This window comes from Euphorbia lathyris, chromosome 2 (assembly GCF_963576675.1).
Source record: "Euphorbia lathyris chromosome 2, ddEupLath1.1, whole genome shotgun sequence".
Taxonomy (NCBI): domain Eukaryota; kingdom Viridiplantae; phylum Streptophyta; class Magnoliopsida; order Malpighiales; family Euphorbiaceae; genus Euphorbia; species Euphorbia lathyris.
In genome coordinates this window covers 122,457,920-122,472,942 of record NC_088911.1, presented here as the reverse complement: position 1 = coordinate 122,472,942, position 15,023 = coordinate 122,457,920, and the positions used below count along the sequence as shown (strand labels likewise).

The 15,023-nt window shown below is 36.1% G+C and overlaps 1 protein-coding gene across 2 annotated transcripts; it reads right to left on the bottom strand.

Moving 5' to 3' along the window:
- Positions 1 to 316: 316 nt before the first annotated feature.
- LOC136219771 (RAN GTPase-activating protein 2) lies at positions 317 to 4,646 on the bottom strand. 2 transcript variants are annotated; one of them, XM_066007305.1, is made up of 3 exons: positions 4,477 to 4,646; positions 3,919 to 4,162; positions 317 to 2,269 (listed from the first exon to the last, which is right to left on the bottom strand). In XM_066007305.1, the coding sequence occupies exon 3, from the start codon at positions 2,256 to 2,258 to the stop codon at positions 615 to 617; it is 1,644 nt and encodes a 547-aa protein (XP_065863377.1). In that variant the 5' UTR covers positions 2,259 to 2,269; positions 3,919 to 4,162; positions 4,477 to 4,646; the 3' UTR covers positions 317 to 614. The 2 variants fall into 2 exon arrangements, with proteins under 2 accessions (XP_065863377.1, XP_065863378.1); XM_066007306.1 differs by lacking the exon at positions 3,919 to 4,162.
- Between the last annotated feature and the right edge of the window lie 10,377 nt (positions 4,647 to 15,023).

The window sequence follows — 15,023 nt, the reverse complement described above, 5'->3', positions numbered from 1 at the left end:
GTATTCCATGCACTCGGAGTAAGAGCTTTGGAACATCAAGAAGAATTCTTTCCAGAAAATGGTATGAAAACTGTTTGCAGAGAAAGAAAAAAAACACAGCCCAATTAAGCACAGTTTTGAACAGACTTGCACACCCATGAACCTTGAAAGTAATAAAAAAAGTGTTCAAATTAATCATTTCTGAACTATGTCTTCTTTTCTTCCGAGTCTCTAATCTAAGATCAAATAAATGACCACCGTAATGATAAGATTCAAATTCCCACAATTGGCAAGACTCAGTGATGCCTAATAATGAATAGATATAACAGTGAGAATATGCAATAATCAAAATCCTCTTTTTGGCAAAAATTGTCTTTGGCATTATTTAGTAATCAACTACATAATGCTGTTATCCCACTAAACAAAATAATCAAAATGGACAGATAGAAAATAAAGTTAGGAACTAAACCTGCCCTATTCCACAACATTAATTAATCCATGGGTATCAATAGCAGCTCACAGCCACCGCCTCTGCCTCCGTTCAGCATTCTAAGAACCTAAAGAACAGTTAGTCCAAAATGCTGTGAATGTCTCCTGCTTTAACTAACAATGCTACTCAAGATTAAGTGAAACTCTTAGTCATCTTCATTCACTTCAAGGTTCCTCAGTTTGGACTCCAACTCATGCCCGTTACTATCAGTGTCTCCGGATTCGTCGTCATCATCATCATCGTCATCGTCATCATCATCAATTCCGTCGGGGTTATTTTCATCCAAGGGCCCGAGAATATCAGGTTGGGTCTTAAAAATTTCCTTCACCTCATCGATGCCTTCATCCGAAATGCAGTTAGCATTGATATTGAGCAACTTAAAGTCAGGCTTCTGCACCACAACTTGGGCCAAGAACCGAGCCCCAACCCTGCCTATAGAATTGGAGCTCATATCGACTTCCTTCAACTGATGATGCCCGTCTTCCAAGGCCTTGGTAATATGGATGGTACCTTCATCCTTCAGTTCATTTTCAGCCAAGTTTAACTTGATCAATTTTTTCTTTACAGCTATACAAGCAGACACAAGAGAAGCAGCTTCAGCTGTAATGTCATTCCCAGCCATATCCAATACTTCTAGTGCAGGGGCTGATTCCTTGAGAGCAGACGAAATAGCAATGGCACCCTCATCTTCTAAATTTAGATAACTTAAATAAACCTCAGTGAGACATGTATGCTTGGAAAGAGCTTTACTCAGAGCAAGCCCAGCATCTACACCAAACATGTTGTCTCGTAGGTCAAGCTTCTTCAGATGAGTGCATGTCTCAAGTGCCTCTGACAAAGCAATGCCGCCTTCTATGCCTATCCTTGTAGAGGAGCATCGAAAATCTTCCAGTGCAGGAGACCGTCTCAGAACTTCAGATATGGCAACTGCCCCTTGATCTCCTGTCATATTATTATGGAAATGAAGGATCCTAAGATGCTCTGTGGAAGGAATCAACTCACGAACAGCTCGTGCAGCATCCTCCGAAATGCCATCATTCATTAGATAAAGCTCCTCCAAGTGATTTTGTGATTGCAGCAGCGCCCCAAATGCCCTCACACCTTTTTCACCTAATGCATTGTTTGAGAGATCCAATGACTTAAGAATACTACCTTCCAGAGCAGAAGAGAATATATTCATAACATCAAGAGCTTCCGCTTCTGGTCTTCCGGCAATGAAATCTGACAAGTCAACTTCCTTCAATTGATCCTTTATGGAAACCAAAATGGGTTCAGCAACACTAGCTGCTTCTATACCAAAGCTTCTATTGCTGAAGCATATCTTAGTGTAACCATTTCCCGGCTCCTTTAATGGCCTTAGTATATCCTCAGCCTCCTTTCCCTCAATAAAGGCTCGTGGGCCTTTCGATATATCAAAAATAACATTGCGAGGAGGAGCAGCCCTTGCAGACATGATAATACCCCTCCCCTTTCGTGAAGGACCTCTTTTGAGAACATCCAATATTTGCTTACTGCATTCCTTTGCATAAAATTGTACAGCAGAACCTCCATCACCATCTGGCTCCTTTTCATAATGTTGATTTGCATTAACAAAAGCAACATCTTCAATTCTCTTTGCATTCTCCTCAGCCTCCTCTTCACTCAAGCTGCCATACTTCTGGGTGAAAATAGACTTGAGAGTGAGATTTTCAGTAATGCGTGCCACAAGCATTTTCCTTGTGTTTTCACTAGGTGGCCATAGTTTGATCGAAAATGTGTGGTGTTGTGATTTCGGTGATGTACCATCCATTGCACAGAAACCTACAGATAGGACCACACGTACATTAATACTTGCAGTTTAACCATGTCTTTATTCTTACCTCAAATGAATCCATGCATGTAAAAAAAGATGACTAAAATATCCATGTATCTCATTGGCATTATACACAAGCTAATTATCCTCTGGGCTATGTGTAAATTATCCTCAATACAACAACAAAGCCTTAGTCATGAAATGATTCGGGGTCGGCTAACATGAACCATCATATGAAACCGTTCAATCAAATCGTGTCAGCGACACAAATTCTCTCCCTCCTAAATTATCCTCAATTGTGATTAAAAAAAAAAACAAACAAACAAATCCATCTAACTGTCAAAAATCTAGTAGCAGAAAATAACTTAAAAATGCTTGGGAATCTGAAAGATAGGAGATAGCAGAGAAATTAAACGTAAGCAGAAAAAATGACAGAAAGAAACAGATAAAAGAATCTTGTTTGACAAGATCACCAGTAGCCTACTCTCCCAAATTATGGTTGTAACTGAGAATAGACACTGGAAAACAAAGGAGCAGATTATGGTATTTATTGATTGTTATTACTGTTTTTTTTTTTTTTTGCTGGAGGGCTGATTAGAAGTGGTGGAAGGAGCAAACCTTATTTGGTTCTTTCACAAGAAGGAATGCCAGTGAAGACATTATTTTAAGGAAAATTAGTTCTTAACAGACAGTTACTTGAGCGAAAGAAAATTCATAGAATCAGATTCCTAAAATAAACATCTAAAATCTACTTGAGTGAAATTTCTAGTTCTTGAGAACCAAATAAAGGTTTCATTAAATCCTTCGTTTTACACAAAAGGAAAAACTGAAAGGAAACAAAACAAGAGTCCTTTGTGGGACATGTAACGGTGCGGAGCGGGGACAGAAATGCATTTCCCATTCCGTCCCCAATGTTACGGGGACGGTTTCGGGGAATCCCCATTAAATGATTTGTGGATTTTTTTCATCCCCGTCGATCCCCACGGGTAACGGGGAATCCCCATACCCAATAAAAGAATAATATTAATTTAAAGATATACTTAATTTTTATATATACAAAAATTTAATTATGATATTTAAAAAAATTTAACCAAAAACATTTAATTACTATACTGGTTATAGATTACAGATTAATCTGATCTTGGTTACAGAGTAATCAGTAACCAGCAAATTAGTAACAGATTAATCTGTAACCAGCAGCAAACTGGTTACAGATTAATCTGTAACCAGTTTCTGTAAACAGCAGCAAACTGGTTACAGATTGATTAATATCTGTAACCAGTTAACCAGCAAAATATAAATTGAAATATGATAAGAAATAATATTAATGGTTTAACAATTTTTTAATTGCTTCTCCTGATACATATGATAATTGAATTGCAACACAAAACATTGATAGCTAAGCGTCGTCCCAACACAATATATACCTACCTTATATTTACATTATCATGTCACTCAGCTTCCATGAACAAAAAAGTAGATATAAAATCAGCAAAAGTTCAAAATAAAATCAGCATAAATAAAATCAAGAGGAGCAATGCTGCTCGTTCAAAATGTTCTGCATAAATAAAATCAGCAGCAGCAACTAATGCAAGTTCAAAATATTGAAAGCTAAGCGAAACCAGTGTGATGGAATCAAATTCAGAATCAAAATTACCAGTTAGAACTTCGAAATCAAAGGAGCAGCAGCAGCAGACGCGGGGCGAAAGAGAGAGCAAGCAAACACAGGACCGAAGAGAGTCGCAGGCAGAGTAAGAGAGCGGAAGAGGGCCAGGCGAGTGAATCGGAGGGATGGGAAAAAACACAGATGAGCGGCACGGCGGAAGGGAAGAAGAAGTTGGTGTATGTATTCGTGTGTGGTCTTCAGCTAAACAGTGGTCTCCAGATTCTCAGGCTGTGAACTAGTGGCAGTGACGAAATACGGCAAGTGTCATCCAATTTTTCATCGAAAATTAACTCATATACAACAGTGCAGAATCATATGCCTCTAGAAAACAATAGCCACAAAGAAAACAAAACAAACAAAAGAGGGAGCGCAGAGGCCAAAATGCACTAAGATAAACCTATAAAATCAATGGATGAAATAATATTGAACAGATCTACGAGCATAAGAAACACGTATCTAATATCTAATAAAAACGAGAAAAGACAGTAGAAAGCCAAACCCTAGAAATCTTAGAAATGGGAGAGTTCAGTGAGCGAAGAAAACCAGTACCTGCTCTTTCACCACCGTTCGATTCGGCTTTGGAAACGAAGCTTTGTGTTATGGAATATCTGAAAAGAAACAGACAAAATTCATAAAAGGAAACAGATAAAGAAAGAGGATCGATGTGTGGGAGTGGAGGGAAAAAAAGGGTATTTACTGAAAATGAAAGGAGGATGATGATTAGCAGATTAGGTGATTTGATTTGATTTTAAGGAAAACTGGGCCCTTCTAACCACGAAAATATGGAGTTTTGGGCTCGGGCCCCTTTAAAGGAAGCCTTAGGTCCGAATTTATAGATAAGGGTTACGATAAACGGACTTAAGTGTCCTGAAACCCGGCCCATCCATTAATGGTGGATTAATTGAGCTTTCTTGCTCCATTGGAGGGTGACCTGAAATAATATAATAACTAGTATTGTGTCCGCGCGTTGCGCGGGTGATAAAAATTTTTGTACATAAATTTAATATTTTAATATTTTTACAATTTTATATTATTTACATATAGTGATGTTAATATTTTGTTTTAAAATAATTTAAATTTACAAATTGTAAATAAATTAACAAACAACCATTTATAATTGCTTGATAATAGTTTTTTGAAGTTGTTGAAGTCATAATCTATTGACCATGTTGACATGTTTGCAATGGTCATTCCTTTCCGTTATTGTATAATATTTTTTCTATATGATCTTACAATTTTAAAATATTTACTGTACTTTGTGACGATGTTTTTTCAATCAAAATCTGGATCTCCCAAAAAAATTCTCGTGCTTTCGAAAATCTTTAATAAATCCATGAATTTGAAATAAGTATTGTCTTTCTTTTTAAATTTTATTCCTCTCATTTTTTTTCGAAAATAAGAGATAATATCAAGATATAAGCATATAAAGAGGCTACTGTCATACGGCCATACTCGGTGGAATTACGTGCTCTGCCCCGCAGGTTGCAGCTCCCACCTCAGTCGAAGTGGCTCTTGTCAAAGCCGCCTGAAACGGCTCGTCCGTTGGAAAATATTGAGGCCCCGGAAAGTTCTAGTGGAGGTATTATGAAACAAGGAGTTGGATCAAAAACAGTGTTGAATAATGTTTCCTTGTTTGAAAATAATAAGGGGATGGTCTCAAAGCAAGGTGAAAAGAAAGATAGCCTTGTTATAATGGAGTTAAAGAGGAGAAGAAAGGAGGAGGTGATTGAGAATAAAACATCTGATATGGTGGTGGATACAACGCCAGTAGTGACTGGTTCAAAAAACTTTCAGTAGGCGGGCTCTGGAAACCAGACCCGCCAAGGAGAATGAGTACGTTAAGCTGGAACTGTCGAGGTATGGGCAACCCTCGAACAGTTCGTATGTTAAAGAACTTAGTTACTAGGTTCAAGCCCGATTTTATTTTTCTGATGGAGGTGAAATGTAACCGCAAGAAAGTTGAGGTAATAAAGCGCAGTCTTTCTTATTCTGGTCTTTTTTTCATTGATCCTATTAACCAAGGTGGAGGTTTGGCTTTTCTTTGGAAAATTAATGGTTCAGTCAGTTTGTTGCGGGCTTCTAGGAATTTTATTGATGTCAAAGTCTCTTTACTGGGTTTGTCGGAGTATCGATTAACCGGTTTTTATGGTTTTCCTGAGCGTTCTAGAAGGTCAGCTTCTTGGGAGATGATCCGGGATCTGTGTAGTAATTATTCTTTGCCTTGGGTTATTATTAGAGACTTTAATGACATGGCTTTACAAAGTGAGAAGAGTGGTGGCCGCAGACATCCACCTTTTTTAATTAATGGTTTTTCTGAAGTGATTGAGCAATGTAATCTGTTCGAGGTCCCAATGATTGCACATGCGTTTACTTGGGAAAAGAGCAGTGGCTATCATAATTTTGTTGAAGAGAAGTTAGATCGGGGTTTAGCGTCATCCAGCTGGTTTCAATTGTTTCTTTCGGCCAAAGTTATTAATGAGGAAGCCTCGGCCTCTGATCATTCAGCTCTTGTGCTGTGTCCGACCCCTAGTGAAGGGGTGTTTGTTCGCCGATTCCGATTTGAAGCTGCTTGGACTCAAGAACCTGATTGTCGCGAACGGATTGTAAGCTCCTGGAATGTGAATGCCTCGGTTGATATTTTGGTTCGGCAGGAGTAGTGCGGGCAGGCGCTGTATCAGTGGGGAGCTGAGTTACGCAGTCGGTTTTCTTCCAAACTTGTGGATTGTCGAGCTGAGATTAAAAGGCTGCAGAACCGTGTCGACGGGATTAGTCAAGCGTTACTGTTAGAAGCTCGGGAAAAGCTGAAAAATATCTTGTATCAACAGGAATTGTACTGGAAGCAAAGAGCTAAAAAATTGTGGCTGGCTGGCGGTGATATGAATTCAAAATTTTTTCATGCGGCCGCTAATAATAGAAGGAAAAAGAATAGCTTTGCGAGGCTTCATGATGTAGATGGCGAATGGCGCAGCTGGGGTGCAGGTTTGGATTCTGTTATTCTCTCTTATTTTACTCAGTTTTTTACCTCGAATGGTTGTGTTTTGGGGCCTATTATTGAAAATATGGTGCCAAAGTTGTCTGTGGAAAATTGTGATATGCTATGTGGTGTGTTTAATGCTAAGGAAATTAAAGAAGCCTTATTTTCAATGCACCCTGACAAAAGCCCTGGTCCTGATGGTTTTAATCCCGGTTTTTATCAGAAATTTTGGGATGTAGTAGGAGGTCATGTTACTGAAGCATGTTTGTTATGGTTAAATTCTGGATTGTTGCCTGATGAGATTCATGAAACTAATATTGTATTAATCCCTAAGAAATCGAAGCCTGAGATGGTTTCTGACTTGAGACCGATAGCTCTTTGTAATGTGATATACAAAATTGTGTCAAAAGTTTTAGCTAATCGGTTAAAGAAAGTGCTTCATATTCTTATATCTCCGTCTCAAAGTGTCTTTATCCCTGGCAGACTTATCACTGATAATGTTATGCTGGCATTTGAGGTGAATCACTATCTCCATCAGAAGACTAGAAGGGTTTCAAGTGGTATAGCTTCTCTTAAGCTTGATATGTCTAAAGCATATGACAGGATGGAATGGAGATTCCTTCAGGAGATGTTAGTGAAACTTGGCTTCCCATCGAACTTTGTTAACCTTTTAATGCAGTGCGTTACAAAGGTTAAATATAGGGTTGTCCATGGGAAGCATGTTGTGGGCCCTATTATTCCATAGAGGGGGCTCCGTCAAGGGGATCCGTTGTCACCATATCTTTTCATTATCTGTGCGGAGGGTCTTTCTCTCTACTTATCTCGGTTAGAGTCGGAGGGTCGGATCCGAGGTTGTGTTGTTGCGAACCAAGCACCAGCAATCTCTCATCTGTTCTTCGCTGATGATAGTTACTTCTTTTTCGGTGCCAATCGATCAGAAGCTTCAGCAATTAAACAAGCTCTAAATGACTATGAGTGTGCTTCTGGACAGAAAATAAATTTATCAAAATCCTCTATATCTTTCAGTCGAAACTGCCCAGATGGTGAGTGTGTTGAAACTAGTAATATTTTAGGGGTTTCCGCTGTTGCCCTCCCGGATAAGTACCTGGGTCTACCTTCGGTGGTGGGAAGGAGTAGGGCACAGGTTTTTGGCTTTGTTGAGGACATGGTGCGGGCTAGACTGAAGAGTTGGAAGGCCAGATTTCTGTCAAGAGCCAGAAAGGAGATTATGATCAAATCAGTAGTGCAGGCGCTTCCTACTTATGCTATGAGTCTCTTCCTTTTTCCTGTGAATATATGTGATGACCTTGAGAAGTTGATGAATTCTTTTTGGTGGGGATCAGATGGTTCAGGTAAAGGTAGCTTACATTGGAATTCGTGGGATAAGCTGTGTTGCCCTAAAAAAAGCTGGTGGAATGGGGTTCAGAAAATTGCATAATTTCAACTTAGCTTTATTGGCTAAACAAGGTTGGCGGCTTAGCTCAAACCCTGAGTCTCTTGTGTCTCGAGTTTTTAAGGCTCTTTATTATCCGAATTGCTCCTTTCTTGATGCATCATTATCTGACGGGCCTAGCTTCATTTGGCGTAGTATTATGGGTGCTCAAGAATTGTTAAAGTCGGGTATACGTAGATTTATAGGGGCGGGTGGGGAGGTCCGGATTTGGGATGAACCGTGGCTCCTTGACGATCATTTTCCATATATTGAAAGTGAAAAATTGGATGGGTTAGGGGTGGAAGTGGCGGCTGATCTAATGGAGGAAGGTCGGCGGTCTTGGGATGTTGAGGTAGTTTCGGGCATTTTTGCTCCTCGAGATGCAGATCTTATTCTCCGTATCCCCTTATCTAATCGGGTTGATCAAGATGTGTGGTATTGGAAGGATGACCGACGGGACAACTATACAGTTAAAAGTGGGTACAGAAAGCTTATGTCTGGTTTTGGAACAAATTGGTTCATCGATTCTCCTCTTTGGAATAAAGTTTGGAATCTTAAAGTGCCCCCTAAAGTTAAGAACCTTCTTTGGCGGGTTCTTGCTAACTGTTTCCCTTCTAAAGTCGCGCTGAAAACCCGAAGGGTTCCTATCTCAGATTTATGCGAGCTCTGTCATGGGGCGGTGGAAGATTCTTATCATATTTTTCTCAGATGTACTATGGCTCGAGCTATTTGGACTATTTCGCCTATTGGGGATGTGGGAACCCAATTTCAAAACATTTTTTATTATTGGGGTTGGATCTTCTCTAAACCGGTGGAGCTTGTTGAGCTTGTAGCGGTTTTAAGGTGGATTATTTGGGGTTATAGAAATGACATTGTGTGGAATCGGAAGGACTCACAAGCTTCAATCATGTACCATTCGGCCGGCTCATTTCTACAAGCCTGGAAGAAAGTGCAGGTGTCGGTTTCTCATTCAGGCAGTCCGGTTGTGCCAAGCCTGACGGTGTGGCAGCGTCCTCCAATTGGCTTTCTAAAGTTGAATGTGGATGGTGCGTCATTTGCAGACGAGAATGTGGCTGGATTTGGATGTATTGTTCGAGATGAGTTGGGCCATTTTGTTGCGGCTAAAAATGGATCCTTGCAAAATTATCAAGATGCATCGTTCGTTGAAGCGCTATCGGTCCGTGAAGCTCTTAGTTGGATCAAAGACCGCGGTTGGAAGGATGTAATTATTGAATCAGATTCTTTGATCGTGGTACAGTCTATGGCCCGCCCGTTAGAGGTTTCATCTCCTTTTAACGCCTTAGCCAATGATTATCATTTTTCTTTGAACGAGTCTTCTAATTGCTCTATTCGTTTTGTCTGTCGTTCTGCAAACTCTGTTGCTCATTTGTTAGCTAGAAGTAGTATTTTACCTTTACATCGGGGTGAGTGGTTTTCTGTACCCCCTGATTTTATTTGTAATATGTTTCTTCTTGATTCTTAATATATGCTTATTTGGTTGTAAAAAAAAAAGCATATAAAGAGGAGAGTGAAAAATATGTTTTGCCTATTAATTAAAATTTTTATTTTTCTTAATGAAGTATTAAGTCCATAAATTAATTTTAGTTAAATAAAATTAAACCGCAAATGTAACCACTAAGTAAAAAACGTTTTATAATTAATATGTGAAATTAATTCTATTAATTAGAATCATTATGCTCAATATTTGAGAATTTGAAAAGCTTCAAATAATAATATTTTTTAATTAATATTTTCCAACAACTTGTTCTATGATCATGTTTCATTTTCATCTGTTAAAAGCTCTTTAAATACTAACAATTTTGTACAAACCATAATATAATAGTTAAAAACTATATAAGCCAATGTTACAAAACTGAATGCTACTGAACTTAACTGAATGCTACTGAACTTAACTAAATGCTACCAAACTTAACCGAACTTAACAATAATGATGATATTAGACTTTAAAATAATTTTAATGATAATATTGAACATTAATAAACTTATAATAATAATAATGGTTCTAATAAATTTAATAATATCAATAATAAATAAATATATTATTAAAGATAAAACTAAATTGAATATCAAATAAAAGGCCGGGTTGATAAAATCTTGGCTCGATAAAAGCCTATGAAATTAAATAAAAATGAGTCTAATTTAAATTAAAAATACAAATTACATACAAACACAAATTTACATATAATTTAAAGCCTATGAAATTAAATACAAATCTTCATATGAATACAAACTCTTAACTTTTTTATTTTAATTAAGGGTTAAACTGCAAAAATAACGTTTTGGGTCAAGAGTAATTTTACCTCTAACGTCTAAAATGGTGCAATTTTATCCCTAACATTGATAAATTCGGTAAATTTGAAAAATAATTCATAATATGGATGCAATTCCTCATTTTTAAATATGGATGCATACTTTAGTTTTAATTTTTTTTATTAAACGATATATACTTTAATAAACTATCATTTCTTGACTTTTATCTAATTCATAGATAATGATAAACTAAAAATAATATTAAATAATGATAAATTATAGATAAATAATAATAATAATTATAATAAATTATATATAAATAATTATAATATAATAAATAATGATAAATTACTGAATACTGAAATTGAATGCTGAACTGAACTGAACTGAACTGATTGCTACTGAACTGAACTGAACTGAACTAAACTGATTGTTACTGAAATTAAGTGATAAAGAACAGGGTCTAAACCCATGTTAATTTTGGTCGAAAAGCACCTTATATTAAAATAAGCAAAAGTGAGGGCTAATAATAAAATAAAAAGTTCATGTTTCTAGAACGTGGACAACCACTGACTTTAATAAAAGTTGGTACTACTATTGACAATAAGAGGATCTACAATGGATCATAGTACTAACTACTCAATGCTTATCACACATTATCAATATGGGATCATACCCAATAAATTTTATTCCTTACATTTTATTTAGGGTAAATTTCAAAAAAAAACCCATATGGTTTGTTTTTACAAAAAAAATGACTGTGGTTTGCGCCGTTACCCGAAAAAAGGAAAATGGCTTAACACCGTTAAAGTGCTGACGTGGCACAGGGGTAAAACGGGAAAATCGATTTTTTTTATTTTTTCCCCCTTCTCTCTCCTCCTTCTTCCTTCTCCCTCTTCTTCTTCCTACTTCTTCATCTCTTCTCTTCTTCTTCTTCTTCTTCTTCTTCTTCTTCTCCTCCTCCTCCTCCTCCTTCTTCTTCTTCTTCTTCCTTCCTCTTCTTCTTCCTTCTTCCTTCTTATTTTTTCTTTTTTTTTAAGTTTCGGAAATTTCCAGATTTCTGGAAATTTCCAGATTTTCGTCGAAATCTGGAAAATTTCCAGATTTCTATAAGTTATATTTTTATTGTATATTTTTATGGCGGCAACATTACCATCTTCTCGGATTCCACCTTCTTCTCCGATGATTTCATTCACCATTAACAATCCGAATCCGAATTCCAATCCTTCATCTTCTTCTTCTCCGTTTCAAAATCTGAAACCAAGCATTCTCGTTATTCTCCTAATCCTCTCCATCACTTTCCTTCTCTCAATTTCTCTCTGTCTTCTCCTCCGTCATCTGAATCGGCGCTGTCTCCGCAACGTTTCTACCTCCTCAACGATCTCAACATCCATCGCTGCTCTCACTTCTTCCTCCAACCGTGTTTCACCTGAGGTTAATCATGTCTTCTCTCTCATCGGCTCTCTCCCGGTGTTCGCTTATAGCTCCATTAAACGGCGTTCGACAACCTCTAATGGCGATTGCGCTGTTTGTTTGTCGAAGTTTGAACAGGAGGATCAACTTCGTTTACTACCGTCCAGAATTCTGGAATTCTCCTGAAATTCTAGAAAATTCCAGAATTCTAGAAATTAAAAAAAAAGAAGAAAAAAAAGAAGAAAAAAAAAGAAGAAGAGAGAGAGGAAGAAGAAGAAAAAAGAAGAAGAAGAGAAGAAAGAGAAGAAGAAGAAGAAGAAGAAGAAGAAGAAGAAGAGGATGGGAGGAAGAAGAAGAAGAAGAAAAAGAAAAATTAAAAAAAAATAAAAAAATTTCCAACTCTACCCCTTGCCACGTCAGCACTTTTAACGGTGTTAAGCATTTTTCCGTTTTTCGGGTAACGGCGCAAACCACAGTCCTTTTTTTTTGTAAAAACAAACCACATGGGTTTTTTTGGAACAACATCAAACCACAGGGGGTTTTTTTGGAATTTACCCTTTTATTTATTGTACTTCTTCATATTTTATTTAATAAAATTACAAGCATTTCTAAAAAAAAAAAATATGGGATCATACCCAATAAATTTTATTCCATCATACTATTTTTCTTCAATGGTTAAACACTTCAACCATTTAAGTACATGGATCCACTATTAAATCACATTTTTTATTATTATTTTCTACCATTAATTTAACAACCCAATTAATTTTTTTTTATTTTAATGGCTAGTTTTCTAACGGCTTGTTTTTTGAAAATTGTTGGTATTCAATTAAAGCATTCAAAAAAAAAATTAAAGCATTCAAAACATATTTTTAAGGACTTTTTTTTTAAAATAGTTGGTACTTGATAGTGGACTAATTAAAAGTTTGGTGTTTTTAAAGAAATTACAATAAAATAGACATTACATTAAATATAAAATTACACTAAAATAGAAATTGCATTAAAAATAAAAATGACATTAAAATTTAAAATTACTACTCCTTATATCGGTTTTTTATTGCGACATATAAAAATCGATGATTCTCGAGTTGCTCTTCGTTCATATGGCTGGAATCCGCAGTCAATACTTGATGATCCTTAAATACATTATAATTACTTTTATTATCGTATTGTGCTTTAAAATCGTTCAATTTGCACATCATTTCTTCCTTTAACTCAACCACTCTAATCATAAACATAGCATATTTTGTTTCATTATCCGTCTTCTCCTTTCTCTTCGTCTTTGCCTTTGCAGCCTTTTGTCCGATAGGACGTATTTCACGGTCATCAACTTGAAAATCTGTCTCTACATTTGACGAGGAAGTGTACGCACCACTTTCGTCAAGTCTAGTCTTTTTAGAAGCTCGATCAATACCATTGGTTGCCTTCCATTTCGGGTCATCTTTCACCATAAGACAAACATGTTCAAGACTGAAGTACTTTTTGTTTTGTTTGTAAACTAATCTAGCATTTTCTTTCACTTGATCGTCACTCCAACCACTATGATGTTCTCCCAACAATTTTATTATAAATTTGATTGAATTCATTAATAGTTGGAAGCATCCAATACCATTGTTGCTTGACGGAAGTAGTCTTTCTTTGTGAACCGGATGGGCGATTTTCATTAAAGTAATCAGTGATTTGCTTCCAAAATGTCTTTGAGTGTTGACTGTTTCCAATAACACTCTAACTTGAAATAGTTAGCCAAGCACTCACAAGTATTTTTTGATATTCTATGCTCGATGGTACGCGTTTTTCCCAACTACTATTTTCCTCATCAAGAACAATAGTGTCATTCTCCGGCTGTGTAGAAAATGTTGGAATTTGAGACTCATAACCAGAACCTGTATGTGGTGTAACTTCTTGAGCAACATGAGATAATCTTTCATAATTGGATTGCACATTTGAACGGCTTGAAAATCTATTAGGGGAGCCAAAATTTGGCATGTATGGATTAAAACTCGGTCCCAAATTTTGCATATATGAATATGGAAAATTCGTTTGATTTCCAAAATTTGGTTGCGGGTTGTAGTTTATAAAATTTGGAATTTGGGGGATTATGAAAATTTTTGATATTTTGAGAGAAAAATGGATATTCATAATTTTCATTTCGAATATTATTTGGAGTTGAATTGAGAGATGGTGAAGAATTGAAATTTTTTCCATAATTGATAAGTAGGATTTTAGAAGAAAATGAATGTAATTTTTTTAATACAATTCTTGGGTATATATAGAAAATTTTCCATAATTCAATGCATCATAATTAATTTGTCATTAATACCTATATAATTAATTTTTAAAAAATTAAAAATCAATTTGTGTACCGTTGGAGAAGGCTATCTAATGGTACCACAATGGTGTTACCATTGGACAGCCTTCTCCAACGGTAACAACATTTATATTATAAAAAAATAAAAAAAAATAAAGTAGTGCTCAACTTTTGTTGGCATTTGGCAGCAAAAGTTGAACTATCAACCGGTTGACTACCGATTGTTAATTTCAGTTTTGTATTTTACTCTCTAATGGAAGAGTATGATACAATGAGGTACATTGAGTGGTTCAATATACCCCATCGAAGATGCTCTAAATATAGCAATTTTAGATTATTGATTACAATTATTCAGTATCTTTTAATAAGATACAAATTATTTAGCACACATTTGCAAAACAATCAATCAATGGTAGTAATATTTTGAAATTGAATGTTTGCACCAGTAAAATCAATCTTTTTTTTTCTAATTTTTCTTAATTTAATCCCTTAAATTCAATATCATTGATACAATTTGAAAAGCTTTTGTGTGTTTTCTCACGTTGGTTTTATGTTTTTTACATAGATTTCTCATTAAAGCCCACTTATTTTATGGCTTTTCTTTTGCGGATATATGATCTGTGTTTCAAACTTTATTAACAGGAAAATGAATGTCGGGGATTAGAGAGCGTCCAAATATGAAATTGTAAAAAAAAAAA

Excerpts from the sequence above, each read along its gene's own strand:
- LOC136219771 (XM_066007305.1), bottom strand. The coding sequence starts at position 2,258 with ATGGATGGTACATCACCGAAATCACAACACCACACATTTTCGATCAAA.